General features: G+C 46.4%; 1 protein-coding gene across 6 annotated transcripts in view; it reads right to left on the reverse strand.

Moving 5' to 3' along the window:
• The window catches only part of RNF8 (ring finger protein 8), a 780,077-nt gene that overhangs the window by 393,475 nt on the left and 359,465 nt on the right, over positions 1-27,137 (reverse strand). For all 6 annotated transcript variants that reach the window (XM_069608764.1, XM_069608767.1, XM_069608766.1 and 3 more), the window contains exon 7: positions 10,106-10,319. In XM_069608764.1, coding sequence (XP_069464865.1) covers positions 10,106-10,319 — 214 coding nt within the window. The remainder of the gene's footprint in view (positions 1-10,105; positions 10,320-27,137) is intronic.

The following is a 27,137-nucleotide window of genomic DNA, read 5'->3' on the forward strand; positions in this document are numbered from 1 at the left end:
CCAACAAGAACCTTCTCTGCATGTTAAGCTTGAGATCCTGGTGACTGAGGAGGTAAATGTCATGTCCCTGATCCTCTTTCACTCATATCATTCTGACGCCCCGGCTGATCCAGTAGCCACCACAATCAGGGCATGGAAACAGATTTTGCAGTCCCACTCCGAACCCCGCCCGTACTATAAATGGTCGCCCCTATGGTCATTCCCGGGCCTCGCCCCCACACAGGATAAACTTCTTATACGGCGCTGGCTGGACTCGGGATATTGTGCGCTCTCCGACTTGTTCCCTGAGGGGAAGTTTATCACCCCGCAGACATGGAGGCCAGGGCACTCCAAGTCATCACTGGAGCTATTACAATACTTTAGACTCCGTGCGGCTGTGCAAAACATGTGGCCCTCATACCCAGAGGAACCCCCACCTCCCCTGAGATCTGTTACATTGCTAATTCCGCAGGGGGTAGGGGCATAGTGTCAGCCCTGTATAAAATGCTGCTGTCTCGTGTTGCAGAATCGTCCCACAGGGTCCGAGACGCTTGGAGCCATAATTTGGGGTTGGCTATCACAGACGATATGTGGGCAAAAATGTGCACACAATGTCTCCCTCAACTCTAGATTTAGATGTGCGCAATATAAACTGCTTAATCGCCTGTATTACACTCCTCCTGTGGTTGGGAAATTTGCATGTGATCAGCCTAACGCCTGTCGGAGGTGCAGATCCACTGAAGCGGATCACGCCCATATGTTCTGGTCCTGTGTGGCGCTGGGTCCGTTTTGGGAGTCTGTGCTTAAGGCCCTCTCAGAGATGGTGGGGTTCCAGATTGACCCTGATCCTCTTGCCGTGCTGTTTGGGATGTGGGAGGGGACTGGGGAAAGGCGTGCTGCTAAATTCTTGAATGTGGGGGCTGTGGTGGCTAAAAGATGCATTTTGCAATGCTGGAAGCGGCAATCCCCCCCCCTCCCCTCGCTAGAAATGTGGTTAAAGGCTCTTACTTGGACACAGGTGTGTGAGGAGGACTATATTAACACACTGCCTGTGAAGGCTCTGCCCAGAAATGTGTGGACAGAGTTTTGAACCTACTTGAACAGCAAAACTGACTTGGAGCTCCTATCTTCTCCCCCATCATCAGATCAGGCACCTGTGCAGTCTGCAGCCTTAGTGGACTCTACGCGCTTTTGCGAATGTATATGGTTTACTGCTAATACTTTGTCTGGTTGTTCATGCTTTAAAGTATGTAACATTGTTTGTTGAGGGGATTTGTTTCGCACTAGCTACTGCTTCTTACCAATAAAGAAAAGTTAAAAAAAAAAAAATGAATATGATATACCATCTACAAAAGTGACACACGGAAAATCTGGTCAATCCTCAGTACGATAAATGGTTCAAAAGAGGGTCTAAAGGAAAATGGCATATCAGCTGATGAGTGGGCTGATTTCATCAAGTCCAAATATGACCAACCTCTTCAATTTTTAAACTATGCTAGAGTTGATCCTCGTAAAGCCATACCTATTCTACCTCCTTGGTGTCAGGAAGATATATCAAGGGCAATTATGAAGCTAAACCCATCGAGGGCTACTGGTCCTGATGGTATTCCCGCATGTTTATTTAGATCTGACATCCATCTGCGGGCAGTGATTTTAAAACATACATTTGATGCTATATTTCTCTCACAAGTCATACCTAAATCATGGTGCTCAGCAGTCATTATTCCTGTCTATAAAAAAGGTCCTATTGAAGACCCAGCGAATTTCAGACCCATTGCCCTAACAGATGCATCCTCAAAGGTCTTCTGTCAGTTAATTCTTGAAGAACTCCAAGAATACATGAAAAAGAATGCTATACTGTCTAAATTTCAGACAGGTTTTAGACGCCACATGGGATGCTCTCTCAATGTTACCTTGATATCACATATCCAATTGAACACCAAGAACTATCATATGGGAGCTGTCTATATGGCAGCTCTTGATTTAAGTTCAGCGTTTGATACAGTGCTGAGAGAATTATTATGGGCGAAGATGCTGGCGATGGGTTTTCCGGAACATCTGGTAGTGCTCTTTGCCTTGTTACATTATCACACTAATTATAGAGTGAGGCTAAACAAGGAAGGTGTGCTCACTGACCAAATTCCTTCTACAATTGGGCTTATGCAGGGCTGTACGCTGGCAGCAGTGCTGTTCAACTTGTATATGTGTGATGTGGAGGAATGTTGGGCCAAGGAAAGTATCTATCCAATCAAATCTGGCTGTCCAAAATTGAATTATATTGGTTTTGCTGATGACCTTATCTTCGATAAAACCCCATTTGGGCTACAAACAAGATTAATGCATTTAGTTGCTATGCTGCAGCCCACAATCTAAGAGTAAACCAGTCCAAATCTTTGATTTTGATACGAACAGATGGGGAAAAAAAAATCATGCTCCTATAATTGGACGATTGATGGCACATGAATTGAAATAGTTCAAAAAAAGGTAGCCGGGGCTCCTCTCCAGAAAGAACGTGGCATGATCACCTGTTCTGAGATGAGAGTTTGCAGCATACGCTTTTTGTTCACTGTACTTTTCACAGATGGTAAATAGCCATTTGCATATCAGTCTTTGTCCCGCCCACAGTCCAGCACCGAAATGCTATGGCAATTCCTCTCTGAACAAGAGTACCAAAAGCAACCCCATACACGTGTTTCAGTCTTGTATGGCCTCATCAGTGAGGTGAAGCTTTGTCTCTCTGAGCACAGTGAGCAGGGAGTCCACGTCTGGTTGCCCCCAGGTAACTCAGGGTGACCAACCCCATGTTCCTTGCAAATATTTCAAAAAAAGGTAGCAGGCACACCTCTCCAGAAAAAACATTGCCACTTTCTGTCAAACGGAACTGGCGGCTACTAAATAATTACGTAAAAATTCTCGAGCCACCTTGTAATTCCCTCTACGAAGATCTGAAAGAACAGCTTAATCTAGGGTGTGTGAGATCACTAACAGGCTATGCTAGAAAAATGAATGATTTAATGGCATTGCTGGGGATCCCGAAAGAAGATTTAATATTGGGTTTACCTAGTTGCAAATTGAAATTGCACTTCTACTATTGGAGCTGTCAGGCAGACAGAATTGGCTCATATCGATCCTATTATGAGTATGCTCAGTTTAGAAGAAAGTGGGGGGGACAGACCAAGATATATTATACCATTTCCATCTGCTGCTGGCCCTTAATATATATCTTGGTTATAAACTTAACCTACTTCATACCAATGAAAAGCTGCTCCAATGGGGTAAATGTGATGAAGTTTGCTTTGGGCTCATGCCGCTTTTGTAATAATCTCACAGTTATAGAGACCCTCAAACATTTGGTCATATATTGTGAATATTGTGAGGACTTTAAATACTTTTCTGTAGTAAGAACAACTCATAGCGATCACAACAATGCTCCAGATGCAATGGATTTCTCCAAAACCATCAACTCGGACAACAACTCGATTTAGAAGCTGATTGCAGTGCAGTCCATCTCAGAATAACGGAAGCAGGTATTGCGCATCTAACATGACGCTACTCTGATACTGGCATGATCGATAAAACAATAGACTACTGTCCACTTCTCTTGGCATTCAAGAAACCATACGGAAAAATCATCCATACAACCAAGAATTAGTTGCAAAGCGCAGATGGATGCGCAAATTAAAGAGGCAAGCAAAAAAAACAACTTTACCCAGCATAATAGCGGACACCCTCAAAGCAGAAAAAGAATATAAAGCTTGGGTGAGAAATCATAGAAGCAAAATGTATCAGACTGACTCTGAGGAGATGTTGAAAACTCTCTGTGAGAGAAAAACAAGCACTTTCTGGACTTTGGTAAACACCGCTACAAGATCAGCAAATGAGGCCCTACAGAACAGCGTGGGGGAAGCGAAGCGGATTAACCATTTGAACAACTGTACCAAGCAAGAAACCCCTAAACCCAATTAACGTCTGAAGAAGAACCTGACCCATGGATTATTCCACACAACCCAGAGCGAATATTGGTCAAAATAAAAAAATTAAACCAATCTAGAGCCCCAGGTCCAGACGGGGTGACCAATTTCGATCTGAAAAAACAGGCGGACGCATGGCCGTTATTTATCAGCAAAGTATTCGCAAAATGTCAGAAAACTAGATCAATCCCTGTGTCATGGAAATGTGCAAACATTGTCCCAATATTTAAGAAGGGAGCAAGGGACAACCCTAAACATTACCGCCCTATTTCATTACTTGACACAATAGGAAAGATCTTTGCTTCTTTCGTATTGGATCAGTTTCAAACCTGGACGAACAATAGCAAGATTAATGACCCTCTACAGACTGGATTCGTTAAGGCTACAGGAACAACACCAAACATCCTCCTGCTGAGTATACTTAAGAACAAAGTGCTGGAAGGCAAAACAAGAGTATTTATGGGGTTTATCAACCTTGTACAGGCATTTGATCAGGTTAACCGGTCTAAACTGTGGAACAAACTTGCCTCTTGGAAATGCCCACCGCAACTATTGGTGCAAATTAGAGCATTATACTCTGGAACCACGATTCAAGTACGGGTCAACTAACAAAACCTATTGAAACGGCCCGAGGGGTGAAACAAGGTTGCCCCTTAGCACCGGTGCTATACAATTCCTACATCGCAGACTATAAGATCAGTGAACCCCAAAGTTCCAGCGTTTCCTCCAACCTTCGGCGGTGAACCACTACAGCGATTCATTTACGCAGACATCATCATCATTGATCAAACACAAATAGGCCTCCAAAGAAAACTGAACAACTTGGCCGGCTTCATTAAAGAGAATGACTTGGAAATTAACAAATCCAAAACCAAGATAATGTCTTTCGAACTCGTAAAAAAAAAAAAAAGAAAATTCAAAGTGGTTCATCGAGGGGAAAAAATTAGACACCGTCACCAGTTTCAAATACTTAGGTGTGACCCTTAGTTCAAGTGGAAGGGATTTACCAATGCAAGAGGCATTACAGGAAAAACTGAAATCCCTGATTGTACAGACCAAAGAGGTAAACAAAAAATCTCCTTCTTAATGGTCCTGAATTTTTACAAGGCCAAAATTATACCAAGTCCGACTTATGGAGTAGAAGCAATGCCAAACCTTCCTAAAACTTTGTGGGACAAGTTAGAAGGACAGTTTTGGCGAAGGGTCCTGTCACTCCTGCAATCAACACCTATAGCATCGATCCGGAGGGAGCTAAGCATCCAATCAATTTCATCGGTAGTAGTTCGTAAGAGAATCATGCTTTACAGGAAGATAATTGACCCTGCAAGTTCTCACATATTTGGCTTAATTAGAAAACCGCACTACGATCATGGCAAGATGGGTCACGGATATACAAGAGAGTCTTAGTCAAATCAGCTGCACAGAGGAAGATCTCTTGGAAAACCCAACTAAAATAAAAAAAAAGTTACTTATCCATGATTGCATATTAACACAAGATCGGGCTAACAGAAATAAATTGACATAAAATATTCCTCTAATATTAAATAAGTTCAATCAGCCGCCAAACTACCTTCAAAAATGTCCTAACAAAACCTTAAGAGAAAACTTCATGAGAATAAGATTAAACCTATTAAAGACAAAAGAGGTGAAAGCCATAAGGAGTAAACAAAATGAAAAATCCTGCCGTTTCTGTCAAAATAAGGAGTCAACTGAAAATCTAAGACACCTACTACTAAACTGCAAAGCCTTAGAACAGCAGCAAAAGCTTTATTTTGGACATATCCTTTTTGACCTCCACTCTTATGATGAAAATGAATGGTGGTCACGTCTGCTGAGCGGTGATAGAACCACATGGGTGATTGCTGTCACCAAATTTTTGGAGAACTTGAAACTAGCGACCACTGGAATGGAGTGAAAGTTAAGATGAAAGACTGCATAAAGGGTCGGGGAGAAGGAGTCTTTTGAAGGGACCAAGTGGAACGTACACCCGGAAAGAGAAACAGGACTTCCTTTCTAGGTTCTAGACCAATAGAGTACATGTTTCCGCATTTTTGGTATCGTACCCTTTGGTCATCCTTCCTTCTGGTTTCATTTAACCCCCGCCCCCTCCCTAGGATCTTGATTTTGTTTTAAAAAACTTTTAACCGATTTACAGAAACGAGAAATCTTCAACTCTTGTAAAAATTGTATTTCAATTAAAACAAGCACAAAAAAAAAAAAGTCTTGTGCTTTTTTCCATTTACATGGCGTCGTCAACCGCCTTCCCACTGGCTTCTTAATTAGGGAGGCTTGTGTTTCGGTTTTGAAACCGGAGTTCTTTAACCAGGCATGCCGCTTAAGTAGGGTTCCCTGAGCAAGAGTGCGTCCAGCGGTTTCGCCCGAGTCCAGTGTGTTTTTCAGGATATTCTGGGTCACTTGTCTGCCTTCAGCCAAGATCGCCAGCAGGCGTGATCGGATAGGCTCTGGAACTTCCTGAAGACCATCCTGTACTAGGTCCCATTGAACATCACTGTACCTCGCAAGGAGCGTGGTGTTGTTGGCAATTGTGGAGTAGTCTGGAGAGGTGGGGATACGCTTCCCAACGGTGTAACGTTTTTTGAAGTCCTTGGGATTCTGAAGGGGACAGTGGTACCCCTGTCCCCTTGATAGTGGTTGCTACTACCAAGGAGACAGTGTGGCGTGACCCCTAATGTAGAGTTGGTCAGAGGGGACAGGGTGAAACAATTGTTCAACCTGGGTATTAAATGCCTGTGTAAGGGATGGGGACCGTATAGAAGGAGCCAGGTGCCTTTTAACTGAATTTAATAAGGGAATGGCTTGGCTAACCAGAGTCTTTTCCTTGAGGATGTCCTCCACGAGGTCTGAGTCATGGGCGGCTTCATGTGTAGCAATTTTGAAATGGATGGCTGCTCTTATTAAGAGGGAGTTGAACAGCATTTGGTCGTCAACTGACGACTAATCTCTAAGCGGAGGAAGTAGGGGGATGCAGACAGATGACACCTGGGTCAATGGTATGTGGTGGTGTGTGCCACGAGCCCTGGTCCTCCGCCTGATTCCAGTCTGGGTCTTGATAGACTGGGTCCTGATCACAAAAGGTTAAACCAGTCTTAAAAAACTCCTGGGTCAGGTCATCAAGGCCATCCCCAAATATATAATCGTGGTGTCCCTGTGGTTCATCAAAAGAGGGAAACTGGGCACCAGGGGAGGGAAGTTTCTGAAATTTAGAGGGGATGGGGCAAGAGTCCACTTCCTTAGGTCTCTTAAAGGCTTTGTAATACTGGTCTGAAATGCCAATGAACTCAGCCATCATAGCCATACAGAGTTCAAAACTCTCCTTAGTCCACTCTGAGGCAGCTGAAGGGTCAGGAGGTGGGCAGGGCTGCCTAGACGGGGGTGAACCCTTATGTAAGGCTTTAGAAAGAGGCTGGGAGGCCTCAGAATAGTCCTCTCGGGGAGAGGGGGTCTCTTTGGAGTCCCTGGCCGCCGAAAGGGTATCCATAAGCTTCTTGCGAAGGTTTGGAACCTCTATTGACGGCGTAGAGGGTTTCGTCACGCCTAAAGGCGCTATCGCAGTCGCCGACACCACCAATTCCTTCGAGTTCAAGCACCTTTGGACAGCAGGTCGACGGCAGTGGACTTTTTAAGAGGACTTCCCGTTCCAGAAGGAGTTTTGTGCCTATTTGCATGCCGCGGTTGCGGGGAAGGCGCCAAGCCGTGAGGTTCGGAAGGCACCATCAAAATTTTCAGCGGCCACACGGGCATTGAGGACTTTTTCGATGACCCTGTCGAAGAGTCCTTAGGGATTGTGTGCTTAAGTGCACGTGGTGCGTGGGTACCCTTGTCGCCGGGGTGCGACTTCCCCATAACAGTGCCGACAGCCTGCCTATCAGGGCTGGGGATTGGCATAAGGGAGCACGTTGGCTCTGCAGAAAGGTTGATGGCTTCCGAATCGGGAGCATGGGCTGCCGACGCATTCCTCTTCCGAAGCGCTGGCAGGGGAAAAGGCTTTCGTCCTGCATAGGGTAGGCTGCGCACTGCTTATTCCGCCCGTCTTTCAGCGTCTTAGGCAGAATCAGTTCACAGGCCTTACAACGAGCGCTCGTCGTGGTCACGAGGAAGACACTTGCTGCATCGGCAATGGGTGTCTTTTCATGGAAATTTGCGGTTGAGACAGGCAGAATTTAAAGGAGTCCTCTCCATAGCAGAGGTTAGCGGCAGCAAGACAGAAGAGAAAGAGAGGTGAAGGAAATGCATCGGAGAGAAGAAAGAAACCAGGTCCTACTCTCCCTACTATAAAGGACAGGCCAGAGGGCTGAGTCCACGCGGTCAACAGTCGACGAGCAGTTGTAGATGTTGTAGGGGGCGGCAGGAAACCCACGATAAAGCTGTCGAGAAGGTTGTCATAGTTGACTAAACGACCGTAGGCCGTGGGAATAGATATAGCAATATAAACACTTACGAGCACTGCATAAGCGACCAACTAGGTTGGTGTAAAAAATCTGGTGGGACCTAGACGCGCGATGGATTTTGCGTACACTACACGTCAAGTTAGGGACAGTGCTACAGTCACGTCCATGTCGAATACCTTCTGATCTTCGAAAAAAAAAATGCAATACTCTGCGAATACCACTAGATGTCCACAGCATGCGATTCTAAGCAGATGCACAAGCATCAGAAATACCAATTATTCAAACAACATTCAGGTTGTCATAGAGTTTACTGGGGATTATTACAGGGACTCTCACCATTGCATCGGTGGACATCACTCAAAAATTGATGAACAATAACTCTTGCTTTAAAAGGTAGTAAGACAGAGCTCATGCTAGTGGGCTCCAGCCAGCGACTGCCCAAATTAAGTCCTGATAAAAGCCATTTTATCTTATCAGGAGCTACGATCAAAACATGCCCTTGGATAAAAAACTGACTTAGATTCTAATCTCAATATGAAAAAGCATGTCACTCACATAAAATCTACATGTGCTTACACCGCCAAACTCATCTGGCAGATTACTTTCAGAAAGATATGGTTTAATGTTGCATCTTTAGCGACAGCACTAATACATTCCAAGATTGACTATTGTAATAGTCTCTTTGCTGGAACTACAAAGTACAACCTAAAGACTCTTCTGACTGCTCAAAATAATGATGCGAGAGCAGTATCTGGCCTTGCTTGCAGGACTCATGTCCCCCAAGCAGGACGTTCGTTGCACTTTCGATGAGAAACCGGATCCTTCCCAAGTTCCTTTCACTGACCCATAAATATCTTCACCATCAAGCCCCTGTGTATCAGACTAAGGGAATCCACTTGTATGATCCCTACGCTCCAACGGCCACAATAAACTTCTTCAGCCTCGTCATAAACTGCAGTCCTTTGGAGGTAGTAGCTTTGATGTATGCGCTCCCGGCCTTTGGAATTCACTGCCCCTGGAGTTGAAGTATTACATATCTTCACTATTTTAAAAAAGCTATTAAAACTTAACTCTAATTCTGATGATTAAATAAGGATATCCCTTTTAATCTGTCTCCTGTGATGTGGTTTGTCCCTGGTTTCCCTTTGTCCCATTTCTGTAAAGTCTTTTGCGCACTGAGGCCTCTGGGCGTGCTGCACATTACAAAAAGTAATGATAATAATGCAATACTGGGGTGTGGTCCTGCTTCAGGCAGCTGAATAAAAAGTGACTCCTTCTTGGATAAATATGCTTAACCTGTAAAGGGTTCAATTTAAAGTTAGGTGTGGCCAACTTAGATTTAATTCTCCATGGACTAAAAAAAAGAAAACCTAGTTGGATAATAGTCACATTTTATAACAATACTTGGATATTGTAGGGCTTAAACCGTACATAAACCAGCATGGAATATATGACTGACTGCATGGTAGACATTTATTAAGTTAAAAAAAACGCTTCCAAGACTCCAAACTACTAAAGAAAGTTGCAAAAGAAGTGCTCCAACGCAAGGGTGGTTTAATTCACCCTTGGTCACTTGTAGAGTACGGAAGCAGATTCGCTTATTGCAAACATCATTTACCTACTATTGCAAGAAAACAATCTGCATACAACTTTAGAAAAGATGTGAATTTTGTGACATTTTAACCACAAAGGTTCTCTAGTTAAGTCTTGTTTCAATAGCGTTCTTGCCTCACACCATCAACCCACCTTTAACATCTTTGCGTTCATTGATGAGGGCTAGGCGATGCTGTCTCATTTCATGGCTGAGATTCTCTACCATTCTCTGGATGCAGTTGTCTAGCACAAGCGAGCGTGTCTGAGTGACGATCTCCTGCCGGCATATGGGGCATTCCACCTTGCGCTTAATCCACTCCTTGATGCAGTAAGAGCAGAAACTGTGAGCACAATTTAAGGTAACGGCCTGCAGGGTCAAGAGAGTTAAAGAAAGCACTCAGTGTATGCCCTTTTTTTTTTTTTTTACATTTGAGGTGATTTCAAAGTGCTGTACAGCTTTTATGATGGGATACACAAGTTAGTAGTCCAGCAGACATAAGTGTTACAGCTCCGGCCAAGAAGAGTTAATGTCAGAGGCAAGTGAGCTGTATAGCATTGGTGTAAATGAACCTATTGTGGGGGAGGAAGATCAGCCAGGAGGATTTGAAGGGGTGAGGGAGTGTAAAATGAGAAGAGTTGAGGGAGATGAGAGCAGAGATAGGCAAACGAGGAACGAGTGGGTATTAGGGTTGAAGGGGAGCAAGTGAAAGATTCCATTTTAATAAAAGGCAATGAAACCCTATTTTCAGCAGAAATGGGGAGCAAGCTAGGAGAATAGCTGAAGGCAACTGTTCATTTGTACGATCCAGCATCACCTTTGAATGACAAAGAGGAAAGTGCAGGAGGCAGGTATTATTATAATTAGGTTATTATTGAGTGCGGACCTAGCTTCATGAAGCAATGGAGCACTTCACAATCACGGGTTCAGGGGACATGGTAAGGGAACAGCAGAGAAGCAGCGGAGTGGAGAGCTAGAAGATTCATCAACAAGGGATCTGCTAGCAACCAGGGGAGGACACAATGGGGATCAGGTCATCCAGTCTCAGGTAGGGCATGGAGGGTGTGTGGACCTAGCTGTTAAGGAAGAGCCATTCCTTGAAGAGGGGGTCTTGAGATGCTTTCTGAACTGTAGAAGCAAGGGGGCGAGTCGGATGTGGACATGGAGGAGGTTCCAGAGTCTTGGGGTGTAGACCGTGAAGGCTCGTCTTCAGGCCCTTCCCTTACTACACCGGCGGAGTTAAAGTCTGCACCTGTCCTCACTTTTGGTGGATATTAGTCATTCTGAGATGCAAGGTTTCTCAGTGATGTAGCTTGAAAAATTCGGGGCGGCAGCCTTGAGAGAAAAGGCGACAAAATGGTGAAGCTGCAAAGGTAAGGACTGGAAAGCTACAAGTGTGGATGTAGAAGAGGTGCATGCAAACATTTTAATTTATTTATAGCACAAGGTGTTTTAACACAAAACCAGTTGCATAGAGTAGTCGGGGGAATCTCACAAAAGGGTTCCTTATGACAGGAAATGTGATTTGGACAATAACCCAGATGATTTTAGGTGTGAGGCAGGTCTAGGACATGACATAGGGGCAATATAAACAAGCAGGGGACCAGGCAAGTGTATATACTAGTTGATGCCATATGCCTTTTGGTGGAAATGGAGATGGGTGCAGTGGAAGCGGGATTTGAGAGGATAGTGTGGGGGCCACTAAGGAATAACAGGGGTCTGAGACTTGTGTCTCCAGATGCTTTGGACTACAACTACCATCCGCCCTACCCAGCAATGTCAAAGGCAAGGGCTCATGGAAGTCATACTTCAAAACATCTGTAGAGCCACAGGTTAGACCTCTGGATTAGGAGATGGAGTCTGAGTGCCGATTTGAATATATGAATGTTGGTAGTGCTTTTGATTTCTGGGGGGGGGGGGAAGTTCCATGATTATCAGAGAAAAAACTGAAGTGTGCATAGCAGGTGAAGGGTGTAGGGGAGCAAAGGAGAATAGATAAGGGGTTGAAAGTAGCAGGAGAGGGAGGCAGGCAGTTTAAGAGGGGGGAGGACTAGTTCATGGAAATATATGAAAACCAGTATAAGGGAACTCTTAAAGAAGAGGGGAACAAACCTGGAGGAAATAGAACGTATGAGCAAGTTTGGCGGTTAATGGGGCGAGTTGGAAAAGATTCCTGATTTTGAAGAGTTAAGCCGAAGCAAGTAGAGGAATTAAAAAGCAGCAAGACCGTTAGAAAGAAAAGCAGTGTAATAATGTAGAGAAGTGATGTCATTGGTATAGGTAACCAGAGATAATTATATTATCGGAGCATCAAGAAAAATAACTAGCAATATTATTGTAATATGCAATATGAGTTACAGATACCATCATGTTCACACACATGGAAAGACATTACAAAGGTCATATGGGCGACAGGTACCTGCAATCATTTATAGAGTATGATGCAGCCACAATATCCTGTACATCGGACACAATTATAAGTCATGATGATCAATATAATTCAGTTCAATGATACTTTGTGTGGCATAATTTTGCTGTTACCTCAAGAGTTAAAAGGCCAGGCTATAAACCTTTTGCCTTTGCATGGGATGAGATGAACAAATTACTTGCCTTAGTGTTCTTTCTGATGGATGTTCCTCCCACGGATTCCTCATTTATTATATCTCTATCCCAGTACAGCCGTTTTCTGAAAAACTTTCCGCGTGCCAGGGGGCGTAGCGTGGCTCTGTGCCTGCTCCGTTCGATGCCTCCATGCGCTCCGTGCCAGATAGGACATCGGGCCACTGTATAAGGTGGCACCGTGCCCCGGGACCTCAGTTCCTCCCCTTTTCACTCTGAAGCTGAGGGACCGTAGAACCGATGGTGTACTAGTTTCCCGCAAAGAGGGGCAGGTAGGTAGGGTGATGGGACTCCATGGGAGGAACATTCATCAGAAAGAACATTACTGAGAGGCAAGTCATTTCTTTTTCTAATGGATTAGTTCCAACCACAAATTCCTCATCTCTGATAGACTCCCAAAGCAGTACATAAAACTGGAGGCGGAAGGAAGCAAGAACACCACCTAAACCAGAAAACTGAAGAACTGAAATCCCGGTCGACAAGGGAATTCAAGCAGTAATGCTTAGCAAACCTGTACAAACACGCCCATGTAACTGCCTGGCAAAAATCCAGGACAGGGACTCCCCTCTGCAGGAAATGGGGCGGCAGCCATACCTCTGGTAGAATGCGCTCCAAGACCTTCAGGCACATCCTTCCCAGCCAGACTGTAGCATCCAGAAATGAAGAGAATAGTCCACTTGGATAGGCTCGGCTTGGTTACAACCCTGCCAGCAAGAGTACCAATGTAACCAATGAAAAGATGGCTGTCTTTTCTAGCCTCTTTAGTACAAGAGACTTAGAACTGAAGGGCCCGTACCGTGTCCAGCTGATGGAATTGTTCCTCTGCCTTGGACGGGCGAGGTGGAGGAAAAAACACAGGAAGATGTATCTTCTGAGAGAGATGGAAATCAGAGACCACCTTCAGCAGAAAGGAGGGTTGCATGCTCAATGCCACCTTCTCTTTGGACACAAAAAAGAATAGGGAGGTAAAAGAGACAACGCCTGGAGCTCATTCATTCGGTCTTGATTGCCCATGATTAGGCGTGACCACAAGCCTCTTATCTCCACCTCGTTTGAGGCTGTGAAACCGGACTCCTGGTCATCAGTCACCCATGTCAAAACTCGCCCTAGGATGGCTCTCAGTTCTAAAGGACAGGTACGCCTAGGTGCATGTGCTCATCAACATGATTAAACATATACAGTCAAGAAGAACAAGTTACTCTCTTACCGGGTAACGTTCTTTCGATGGGATGGTCCGACGACGTATTCCATATCTATGACAGTAATCACCACAGCTGTGCTGCTTCGGAAAATCTTTCGGCGTCTGCGTCAATGACGTTGATACGCAGTCCTCGAGGGCCTCCGTCGAGCCGACGTCACCGGATGTTATAAGAAGGACACACGACGCCTGTAGCCTCAGTTGTAGTTTTTTCCCAGAAAGTGTGGCACAAATCTTCTGCCAGTATGACCAGAGAAAGCCTTGCGGAAACGTAAGCTGCAATCGCATAAGAAATTCTGTAGCGGGGTAGGCAGGGCGGGAGTGATATGGAATAAGTCGTCGGACCATCCCATCGGAAGAACGTTACCAGGTAAGAGTAACTTGTTCTTCGAGGGGATTGGGTCCTCAGACGTATTACATATCTATGATAGACTCCCAAAGCAGTACCAACGTATGGAGGAGGGAAAAAGAATTTAGAATATAGAAATTTAGAATGCCCAATCAAATTGCAGAGTAAAGGACCACCTTGCCAAAGGCCAGATCCTGCCCATGGATAGAATCTAGGGAGTAGTGTCGTACAAAAGTATGGACCGAAGCCCAAGTGGCTGCTTCACAGATGTTACAAATAGGAACACCCCTCTGCAGGGCAGTAGAGGCAGCCATACCCCTAGTAGAATGGGCCCGTAAGCCTACCGGAGGGTCCTTACCCGCCAAGCGGTAACATTCAGAAATTGCCAAGATAATCCATCTAGACAAAGTCTGCTTAGTAACAGCTTGTCCCAAACGCCTTCCAGCATAACCTATAAAGAGCTGATCATCCACTCTGACACGGGACATGCGTGAAATGTAGAAACTTAAAGCCCTCCTAGGATCCAACCTATGGAGCCTCTTCTCTTCCTTACTAGGATGCGGAGGAGGATAAAAAGCCGGAAGAATGATCTTCTGGCTTAAATTAAATTCCGACACTACTTTCGGAAGAAATGACGGACGAACTCCAAGGACAACCCTGTCCTTATGAAACACAGTGAAGGGTGGCTGAACTGAAAATGCCTGTAACTCACTCACTCTGCGAGCGGAAGTGACCACAACTAAAAATACAGTTTTAAGGGTTAACAGTCTCAAAGGACAAGAATGCAAAGGCTCAAATGGAGCACCCTTTAGGAACTTTAGAACAAGGTTCAAATCCCAAACGGGCACCTGGAAAGGTGACGGCGGGAACACATTAGTGAGCCCTTTCAAAAACTGAGAAATTAAAGGAATTTTGAAATAAGAACACTCCTCAGACGAGCGCTTAAACATGAACAGCGCCGCCAGGTAACCTTATGGGCTAAAGAAAGCAAAAAAGACAGAACCACAGGAATGTCACATGAAAAAGGATCCACATTCTTAACCCTGCACCAGTCGCAGAACTTTCTCCAATGGCAACGGTACAGGGACTTTGTTGCTGGTTGTCTGGCCGAAAGCAACACCTCCATCACGTCTTCAGGGAGGCCCCAATCCTTATACCGCAACCTTTCAGAAGCCAAGCGTGAAGGTTGAGGGCTCTGACTTCTGGATGAAGAACCGGACCGCCCTCCCGTGAGAGCAGATCGTCTTGGTAGGGAAGCCGACGTGGAGGGCAGATGGGCAAGTCGAGAAGGTCCATGTACCACGTCCTCCGGGCCCATGCCGGAGCAATGAGGATCATTCGGGAACCGAACCTCCGTAACCTCTGCGGCACTTGCGGGATGACGGGGACTGGAGGAAACGCGTACAGCAGTGGGAAGGACCACTCCACCACAAACTCGTCTCTTAAGGCTCCTCTTGGAGGAAATTCCCGCAAGCAGAACCTTTTGCACTTCCGGTTGACACTGAAGGCAAAGAAATCCACTTGGGGGGTCCCCCAAAGGGCGAAGATCTCCAGGGGAATCTCCTGAGCCGGCCGGCCAGATGAACTGCCGAGACCGAAACTTCCTGCTGGATGGCCCAGAACCAGAGCTGTATCGCCTCCCTGCACAGAGGCCCCTTTTTAACCTTTTTTTGAGGTAGTGCATGGCCACTGTGTTGTTCGTCCGAATCAGGACATTCTTTCCTTGCACAGTCGGCAAAAAAGCCTTCAGGGCAAGCCTGACGGCCGTCAGCTCCAACAGATTGATATGTAGTCTGGACTCCGACGGAGACCAACGACTGCTGACTGTCAACTCGTTGGCATGAGCTCCCCATCCCGAGAGGGATGCGTCCGTCATGATCGTCACCTCCAGCTAGGGTAGCCAAAACGGAGCCCCCCTCATCAGATTGCCTTCGTCGGACCACCACAGAAGGACCTGGGTGACCGAGGGTGGCACCTGAACGGGGTCTGACTTCCTGCCGGAGGACTGTGGCCACTGCATATTGAGAGCCCATTGCAGAGATCTCATCCGCAACCTGGCCTCTGGCACCAGAAGAATGCAGGATGCAATGAGGCCGAGCAACCTCAAGAACTCTAACGCCGGGAGACTCTGGGCATGTTGAAACTAGTGTACCATCTGCTGAATGTGATGAGCCCTCACCTGGGGAGGGAAACACTGCCCCAGGGATGTGTCGACCACTGCACTGATGTACTGGAGCCACTGAGTTGGCGTCAAGTGGGACTTCTTTAAATTGAGGGAGAAGCCCAGCTTGTGAAGGGAGTGGCAGGTGACTGACAGAGGATCCAGGACTTGCTCGGGAGAGAGCGCCCTGATCAACCAATCGTCTAGGTAGGGTTAGACGTGAATCCCCCCCTTACCCGAGATACGCTGCCACCACCACCATGAGCTTGGTGAAAACCCTCAGGGCGGAGGTCAATCTGAACAACAGGACCCGAAACTGAAAGTGCGAGTCGCAAACCACGAACCTCAGGTACTTCTTGTGCTTGGGATGGATCGGCACATGAACGTATGCGTCCTTGAGGTCGAGACACACCAACCAGTCCTGAAGTTGAAGGGTCTGGAGGACTTGAGAAAGAGTAACCATCTTGAACTTGTCCTTCCTGAGGAGCTTGTTCAAACCACGCAAGTCCATGATGGGTCTCAATCTCCAGTCTTTCCTCGAAATCAAAAAATAAGGGGAATACCATCCCTTGTTCCTCTCCGATACAGGCACCAGTTCTACGGCGCCTTTCACCAGCAGGGCTTGTATATCCTGCGCAAGGAGTAGATCTGGACTCAGATTCCCTGGTGGATTGTCGTGAGGCCTCTGCCGGAAAGGAAGACAGTAGCCGTGGGCTATGATCTCCAGAACCCACACATCTGAAGTAATGGCATGCCATTCTACAAGATGCTGCGCCAGCCTTCCCCCAAACGGCGAACCATGGGACATGGCCTCATGACTGAGCTGAAGTGGCTGCGGCATTGCCTGAGGGTAAAGAGGCAACAGCCCGAGCGGCCTTGGCACCTCGAGTACTCCGTTTTCCACCTCTGGTACCCCTACGTTGGCCCCTTTGACTTGCAGCTCCTCTCGATCTACTAAAGGAGTAATATCGAAAGGAACCTCCCCTCCATTTCTGTCCCCTAGGACGAACAGGCGCAGGTTGGCGAACTGCAGCGCTCAAAGACTTTGCTGCAGCTTTGGAGGTCTGGAACCTCTCAAGGCTCTTGTCAGCCTTGCTGCCAAAAAGATGTTCACCATTAAAGGGCATGTTGAAGAGCCGGGCCTGAACATCAGGAGCAAACCCTGACTTCCGCAACCACGCAAACCTGCGTATTACGGTGCTCGCCGCCATGGACCAGCTGACACAATCTGCCATGCCCAGATCCAACCAAATGGACTCACACATGGCATCCTTGCCATCCTGCACCATAGCAAGAAAACCATACCGTTCCTCCCCTTTGGGAATATGATCAGCCGCCAACGAAATACAGTTCCATAGAGTGTGCGTGAAACACCTGTAAAGCCATAACCCCTGAAGAAAACACTTTCTTCGCACAGCCATCAAAACGCTTGTTGTCCCCATCAGGAGGGATGGTAGGGTACGACGCCTGCTTTGCTGGGGCCGTAGCCCCCTGCACCACCAAACTCTCCGGAGTGGGGTGTGTGGACAAGTAGCAGGGGTCGCTACTGACTGAGCGGTATTTTCACGGCAAAGACTTGCTCATTGCCGGGAGACTCTCCGGAGCAGTCCAAGCCGCTGCCACCCTTCTTTGCAAGGCCATATGGATTGGCAGTGCCGGGTCAGTTGGTGGACCTTGGTTGAGGATATCCGTCAGGTCATCATGCAGAAATTCCACTGATGGCGCAGACCACCCCTAGTATTCCGTGACCCTAGACATCAGGCGCTGGTACGAGGACTCGGCATGGGTGCCAGGCTCAGGTCTACAGAACTCCACCTCCGGAGAGGTGTCCAGACCACTGGCGTCGTGCAATGACCGACGCAGGTCTTCAATCTGCGTATGACCAGATAAAATCTCTTCTGGTACCTCATCAGGAACCAACCCTTCCTCAGATCCTTCATCCACCTCAGAAATATAATCCAGAGGCTGGAATGAGAACACAGAAAAAGGGACAGACATTTTTAGCCTTGGCCAGAGCCTTTCTTGGGGGTTCCACCGTGCCACTGGGTACCTCAGACAAAACAGCCTCGAAAGGCGTCGAGGACTTCACAGGCTCCGACGGTCTTGAGGGCATCGAGGACCGAGACCTGGAACCTGCATGTCTAGAGCGACCATCCTTGTCCGACCGGGACCTCGAACGCGCCCGGTGATCGCGACAATCTCTTGAGCCGGAAGGCGTGCGAGTGGCGTCTCTAGCACGATCACGGCTGGGGTTTTTGCGCGGACTGACCGGAGCCCTGCGACTGAAAACTCACCATCATCTCCTGTGAAATGAATCCCATTCGGCAGGAGTGGAATGCTTGTTGAGACAAGCAACCCGCCGAAGGGCGGAGTCCTCAGACGAGGAAGGCGACCGGTGACTGCGCTTCCGTGAGTGCCCCGAAGAGGCAGAGGAATGGCGGGACCCACTGTGTGACCGAGACCCCCCCGGACCTATGCCGACGATGCGGAGAGTCGCCCCTCGAATCGTCAGTCGAGAGCCCAGTGGATTTCGACTTCCGGGGCTTGGCCACCTAACCTACAGAAAGCTTCTTACGCTCCTGCAAGGCATTCAACGTAAGCGACTGGCAGTCTACACAATCATCCGTGTCGTGGGCCTCACCGAGGCACCAGAGGCAGGCGTTGTGCAAGACCGCCAATGACATCTTGGACCCGCAGTCCCGACACTTCTTAAAACCCGGCCGCGGGGTAGAAGATGAAGACATCATGGATCTTCACAAACGAACAGGATCGAGGAACCGAAAGAACAGGGGCGCGCCGAGATCTCCGAAGCGAACACGTTCGCGGAAAAAACGGAACTGAGGCTACGGGTGTTGTGCGTCCTACTTATAACATCCGGTGACGTCGGCTCGACGGAGGCCCTCGAGGACAGCTTATTGACATCGACGCAGGAAGATTTTCCAAAGCAGCACAGACTTAGACTCAAAAAGTTACCACTCTGACGCATTGCTCTGAATTATACACTTGACACAGGAGTCATCATGTTAGTGCATTTAATATGACTCACCCTATCGTCTGAGGGATCTTCGTCTCATTAAACAAGCTAAAGCAAAAGCAGATAAAACATCACACCGATGAACAAGATTGCCATGTAGGCAAAGAGCATGTTTGAATGTGTAAGTAATCAAACAAGTGTTTGATAATTTAAACACATGGGTAACCTATATCTCTTCTTAAGCTATATTACACTATACACCTTCCGTCTCCATGCACACAGCAAGCATCCACCCGTCACTCACGTTTAGAGCCGAGTTTGCTTCAAATGAAACCGCTCCTTCTGTGGTTGACAAGTTCTGCTTAGCTGGGAAGGGCCGTCTCGCTCGTATGCTGCTGCTTTGCACTCCTTCCAGACCCTCTGGCTTGAAATGGACTGGCAAGTCTGCTGGTCTCCCTTCATCCTTTCCATCATTGTGCTGGGCTATAGATCGATAAAGTTAAATGGCAGCCCTGCACGTGTAGGTTTGTCATATCTGCTTTTGTTTTAGTGTGAGAGCTGGCGTGTCACTTTGTCCGTTCAAAGCAGAACTCCTACGTGAAATTATGTTATATTCTTTTTGTATCTCAAAGTGAAATCTCTGTACCCGTTAGTAAGTGCCCTAACTGTACTCTATGGCAATTTGTGAAGTTCTGCAACATCACAGCATCATATACTACTGCGGGCTATCTTAGCCGGCTGTCCGTTATCAAAGAACATCTTTCCCGCTTGTTACCCAGTGCTTACCATAGTACCCTATGGGCCTGGACTTTGTGAATGTGAAAGATGCTTCTGTTCACGTCTGTCAATTTCCTATTCTTGAAGCCTTACCAAATAACACTTAACTGTCCGAGGTTAAAAGGCTGCTAGCTGACAGTTTTGTGGTCACCCGACTTGCCAAAGCAGAAAACGCACCATTTCCTGGTCGATGGCTGATCTGCAGGATTGTCCCGCAAGTGTTGCACACTTAGCATGCATCATTATATTCTAGGTTAAAGTGTTGCGTTTGTCTAAAGAACACCTTTTATGGCTAGAGGTTGTATGGGATATGAAAAACTGTCTTAAATTACTGTGAGTTCATGTCACCCCCCTCAAGACAGTTGTCGTAGAGATTTGTAGCGCTGTGAATACATCATAAACTTCTAGGAGCTATATTTGCAAAACAGGCCGCCTATGTTGGTGGCAAAAATAAAAACATGCACATCCTAGCAATGGTGGTTAATGCTTACTGCATGTACAAGTAAATGAGTTGCTTGGTGAAAGCAGGAGCGCCTAGAAACATATTGTAGGTGCTAGGAAAAAATCAAATTAATAAATGCATCACAGTTTGAAGCAGTTAGCGGTTATGTCTAAACAAGCATAAATGAATACATGTATTTAACAGTGAGGTATTCAGGATAAGTTCAATATTCTGTTACTGGAAACAGCCAAGAACACATGAATGAACGCATGTATTTAATGTGAGGTATTTAGGTTAATTCAAACTCCTTACTGGCAATAGTTTCAAGGTAGGACAAGGGATTCTTTGAGAGCCCATTCGAAATTAACAACCACCATACATTGGCTCCTGTCTTTCTGACCCAATACACTTTAGAACGTGTGATCTTGAGCTTATGACCACATGTGTAAACCATCCACAGTTTAAATTGGTGCTCCTTGAGTTAGACCAATATGTGAGTGTCTGTTACCCACAGTGATTTACAGTTGGAGGTCATCCAATACGTACGTATAATGTGTGCACAAACCTGTACCTTGCGATATAATGCAGTATATTTTCGGTTCTGTGGACCCCAATTGTGATGCCAGTAGTGGCTGATTCTGCAGAATTTCAGGCTTTCTGAACTCCAGGTTTGCTGCTAATCTTCTTTAGATGTGCGTTAGGAAGCAAATTGGTAAAAAACAAAATGTGCATGTGTGAGAATGACCTTTAAGACATGAATGATACTCAGAGCCAATACATAGGTTGTTTGGATTACAACAAGAATACAATTCTTTTATTATCTCAATATGTACTTTCTTTCTCTTTCTCTCTAGGTACTGAAAAGGATACACTTTCTCTTGAGGACTTCAAGCTTCACGTAGAAGGAGGTTTTGTCAACAGATCAGGTAAGAGCCTTTAGTTTTCTTCTTTATATAGTTTCAAACTTCAGATGAAAGCATATAGTTCTCCTTCTCAACGTTTCCCTTTTCTTATTTCTCTTTATTTTGTCTTTATGATCTCCACTCGGGAATATATAATATATATATATTTCTTTCCTATTATCTCCTCCTTTGAGTTATTCTTCTTTCTTTTCTTTGTCTTGGTTTCTAACTCTTTATCTTTCCTTTTCTCTCTCTTGCTCAGCTCTTTTGTTTGGATACATGGCTTCTTGTTAGTGAGTACTGATGCAGTCTTTGACAGTAGTGGTATTCAGCTTCCCCTTTTCCTTTCCCTAGTAGTTGAGTGCGCAACGGCACGTATTTAACTTCTATAAACCTTTCAACTTCGTTGACCGTACTAATGTCTCTAGCCAAAAGCGCAACGGCGCCAACTTCAATACAATCTATCGAGCGACAACGGTCGCCTATTCTGTACTCAATCTGCATGCGAGTAAAGCGGTAGAGTTTTCCTCTCTCTCTCTCAGTCGCTCACTCACCTCCGAGTGCGTGATTTCAGTCAGACTTGGTTGTAACAGCTGACGGCTGAAACTGACTTCGCATCGGGTTCGGCGAGATGTTCACCTTGTCAATTTCCCTTTCCTCGTAATCATACGGCTTTGGTTGTCGGGGAGTAGCACTCCGGAATCAAACGGTGATATCTCGCTTCAACCAGCTTCCCACTCCTGGGCGTTTTCACACACACACACAGGCCCGCTTCCCACTCAGCTGTTTTTGTTTTTTCTTTCTCACTCTTCAGTACGCCCAAGATAAACCGTCCATCTCGCTCTCTTCCTCACGCGCTCTCGTCTCCTAAGCGACCAACAAGAAAATGTGCAGGCATTAGAGGACAGGCCATACAGTAGGGACTTCCTGGTTCTCAATATCTTCACTACTCGGTATGAGTTTCTATAAAACGTACATCAGAACGTCACAGCATGTCAGATTTCTGCAAGGACATGGGCATTGACTTATTATGCCATGCACTCCTAGAACCAGAGGTATCCATCACTTGTCTCGAATATGGTGGCTCCCTGGAACCCAGAGTTTGAGAGGAGGCATGTGTGATCTTGTGTCTGGCTTGAATCAGTTGTTTCACTTGCTTGTGTGTCGGCCACAAAGGAGACATCTGGACATACTTGTTTTTGTCGTTCTCTGAGCGGTTTCCTTTTCCTTGGCATGCTCCCATGGCGAGCTGTGGCTTCTGGAGGGATTTCAAGGAAATCACAGTAGAACACTTGAGGGAAGAATCTCTGAATGCCACACGTCTCTGTGCACGGACAAGGTTTTGGCAAGTCGAGTATGCCACAATGCAAGTCTTGATGAGACTATGGTGTCCACGTTCTGGGCGAGAAGCGATTCCTTGGCGCACACCAATAATCTAGCAATAGCTGATACAGTCCACTTCTTCTTGATCAATGAGAAAATTAAATATTTTTGAAATGCAGCACATTGCTAGTACCCTAGGAGTCTGCATAGTTCAGCTGTGAACGAAAACTGGTTGCTTCGAGGAATTTCATGTTGTGAACATTCATAATTCAGTGTCTACAGCAACATAAGCAGCAGTCCACACAATGAACCAATTGGCTAATAAGTCAGTGTTTTAATGAACATATCCAGCGTGGTCAGCCCCTTTCAAAGAGCTTTAGGGGCAACCATCGGAACCACAGAAAAACTAGTATTCATGCCCGTTAACCAAGCTGTCGACTAAAGAGTGCATTGCGTCTTCGAAGGCTAGTAGAGATGGATTCTGTTTGACCACTGTGGAGTGTGCTTCAAGATCAAGACTCTTCACTGCTGCAAACTCAGACGCATGTTCTACAGGCGTGCCATATCCACGTTCAATTTTGGAAATTTTAAGTGTCTTAACATGAGATTAGGCCAGTGTAGGAATTTGAAATATTAGAGAGAATTCTCAGAAATGTGCTAATTCCTCTCTACCTTAGAGAACCCCAGCAACTTTGCTGGATTTTGAGGACTTGATATTTTTACCTGGAGAGAGTGAGACCCATTTTCCCACTCTCTCATGTATTTTAATGTGATTTTTAACTCTGTTTCATTTGGTTGTGGAGTCTGACAAACTCCATAGGCAACATCTTTTGCATTGTGTCGCACAACACCTTCAGTGCAGTGGCACAGGGAAGTCTTCCAGATTTCCCCAAGGTTTAAATACCTTCTCTTGGATAAACTACTGTTTCCAAGAGCAGTAAAGTGAAATGGACTTTACTTACATTTGTAACTTTCTAGACGCAGCACACACTATTCTACAATAGGGTGTTCGAGGGGTTACTTAGAATCCTCTTTGTCTAGCTTCTCATGTAACATTTGTATGTTACCCTTTCCTCTATGAATGGCTGGTGGCAGTGGTTTACTTTTAAACTACTGTGGTGTGCTTTTACCACGGGCTGCAGTCGCAATTGCAGTAAAGCACCCAAGGGTGCCATTTTTGGCAAAATGGCCTTGGTCTCCTTTTTTCACCATTTCTTCTTGGAAAGGTCCTTCTTGAGATTTACTCTGCGCGTCAAACCAGGTTTGGTCCCTTTGTTCGCTTTGCCTTTGGCAGGATTCACAAGTAAGTTTGTTTATTGTATTTGTATAGCGCACCTGACCCAGAGGCATTTGGGCGCTTTAAAGTACAGTTACATGATGATGGCCGTATCTTAGCCAGAAGGTGGAATACATACAGTAATGAGGTATAATACATTGGCAGGGTTTAGTACATACATCAGCGGTGGCGAAGAGCAGGAACATTAGGTACATACATCAGTGATAGGCATCAATGGTAGACAAGAACAGGAGGCAATATATTTACAGAAAGGTGCTATCCAGTAGTATTTAATTTGCACTGAGTATCCAGGATATGACGCTTCGCCTGAAGTTTTGAAATGTTTGAATGGTCCTAATGTTAGCAGGGAGTGAGTTCCAAAGTTGAGAGGCCATGACCAGGGAAGCTGGATCCGCCAGATCTTTTAAGGTTAAACCTGGGAACTGTCAGACAGGACTTATCAGTGGATCTAGTGATACATGTGGAGGATCGCCAGGTGAATTATTCTGTGAGATAGGAAGGGGCCATATGATGCAGTGCTTTGAAGGTAAGGCGTAAGGATTTGAGTTACATTTTTTCATTTATGGAAAGCCATTTGTGTTGTATTCTAGTTGCAGAAATGTGTTTGTTGTGGGGTATATTTAGGGCAGCTCTAAGAGCGTTGTTCTGCAGTGTCTGTAATTTGTTGATGACTGTTTTGTTAGCGCCCAAGTATAACCCGTTGCAGTAGTCCAATTTAGATCCTACGAGAGATCTGGCTAGTGTAAGACAGCTTCCGGAGGATAGCATTGGTCTGCAAGCTCTTATCAGTTTACCTGTATATGCGGTAGCCTAAGAGGTCATATTTACTTGTTTGTTAAGGTTGGAAGTGGCATCTAGGTAGAATCCAAGCATTTTTACTACTTTTGCAATTGGAATATTGTTCCCGTCTATGTTAAATATGTTGTAGTTCGGTCCAAGTTTAAGTTAGCTGTAGAATCAACTAGCAATAGTTCTGTTTTCTCATTATTCAGACAGAGGCCATGGGTGGCCATCCATGCCTGAATGATGGCGTATGACAATGCATTACTTACCGTAAAAGCATTTCTGATGGTTGTATCTGCTTAGATTCACATGCTGTGCATAGGTCCGACATCCAGTGGTCACTGCGGAGTATTGCATTTTGTTTTTCGTAGTCGAAAAGGGGACGTCGACAAGGCGTGTCTGTAACACTATCCCTATAGTGACGTGCGTTGTACCCACAATCCCTCACGCGTCGAGGTCCCTCAGATTGTTTTTTTCCGCCCAGCTTATGGTCGCCTTACGCGGAGCTCCTAGAGAGACATTGCAAAACAATTACTACGGACCTCGGCCAGATTGTCTAGAGCACAGGCGTTTGTTAGCTGGGTACTACTCCACTGACGAAGGAGGCGTTAAGTTTGGTGATGAATGGGGACAGGTCGTATCCTTGATAATCTGGGCTGGACAGCCCTTGCAGTTGGACGGTTTCAGTGAGGCAATGATTTTTTTGTACATCATGTGTAGATACATTGGAGAATTTGAAGCTGTAAGGCAGAGGGGGTGAGGGGTTTTGATCTTCTGTAGGGGTATTATTAGCTGCTTGAGTGGTAAGTAGTCTACGTTTGTGTGAAGACAGATTCTGGCGGCGCAGAAGTTCAGAAGGCCAACCTAATTACTTGGAACAGGGTAACCTCTGGACAAGCCAGACCAATCAGGGTAGCGATCGCGGCGGTCAAGACTAGGGTCTCAAGAGGGGTGAGGGTGACTGAAAGCCCGCAATGAGCACACAAAGCAAGGACACTTTCAAACTACTCCAAACAGGTGTTATATTAAAAATATATACACATTTATTCCAAGGCCTTTAAAACAATGACCGTAGCGAGAAATCACAATACAACTCTAGTAAACCAACACATACCAAACCAATACAATATATATACAAATACATGCGAGTCTAAAGCGTTAGATGCACGAAATGTGTAGTCCACCTAGAAGGGGAGGAAAACAGGCAGTGCGAAATAATGATTAGACCCTGTCCGCCTTCAGAGGCACCTAACTACAAGGAAGTCCAAGCCCTACGAAGAGTGGAGCCTTGTGCTCAAAAGTACCTGCACACGCTGGTGCCAACGGGCAAAAAGGGCAGTCTCTTCGAGGGAATCAGGCAGTTCAGTTTAGTGCACAAATGAAGGAGAACAGAGTTCCGTGACTCAAGCGCTTCCTCCACTGTGGGCAGAAGCAGAGCGCGAGTACGGAAAGGCGTGCTGTTTTGACACAGCGGGGAAAAGCTATGGGCTCCTGCAGGAGGGCGACCAGTTCCTAGCTATGCTACTCAGCTGTCCCCGATGCAAGCAGACCCAGGCTTCTCCGCGTCAGTTTCAGTGCTGGCAGGTTCAGGAGAGCAGGGGACGTCTCGTCGTCGTGTAGATTCTGCAGCAGCAGAGTTGAGTTAAAGATGTCCCAAACGAAGTGAACCCGCACAGTTTGTTACCACAGCAGGGCAACGGAGCGGCCGTGTGTATCTCAGCCAAATGTCCACTACTCACTTCAGACCTGGGAACGCCAAGTGTACGAATCGTGTGAGAGCGACAAGGACTCGAAATACAACACAACCTGGCGGCGGTTACAGAGCAAGACTCCTGTGTAGGCTGGTCAGTCTGCTGGATGGCCCAGAGACACTTCCGAAGGCTTACGTGCAGGAGATGGTGAAGATGCCGAGAATAGCTGTCCCCGCTATTCCCAGGGTCGAAGTACCAGTACAGGCCTTCTGGTTCGATCAGAGGTAAAAAGGGTTTCACAAGGCGACGGCAGTGCAGAGGAGCAGTCCTTCAGCGGGTCACCAGCGATTCCTCGGTTCAGCCTCGTGGTTGCAGGATACTTGGCTCCTGTATTCCTTTGTTCGTGAGAACTCAGGAGATCGACATGGTAGTGGCGTTTCCAGCCCCCTCTTATCCACGGTTCCCTTCGCGCCAAAACGGAGGGGACCCAATGGGAGATCCGCTCATCAACACTCACACCATACGTGGACCTATCACGGACCACGGTGGTCCCAGGCATTCACACCACCCTAGACTCTCTGGCACCCAGGATGGGTATTGGGACCAGACATCCCAGCCCACATCCTGGAGGCACACACAAGGCCTGTAGAAGCCCGCAAAAGCATCTGTGT

This window comes from Ambystoma mexicanum, chromosome 4q (genome assembly GCF_040938575.1).
Source record: "Ambystoma mexicanum isolate Mex_15411 chromosome 4q, UKY_AmexF1_1, whole genome shotgun sequence".
Classification (NCBI taxonomy): Eukaryota; Metazoa; Chordata; class Amphibia; order Caudata; family Ambystomatidae; genus Ambystoma; species Ambystoma mexicanum.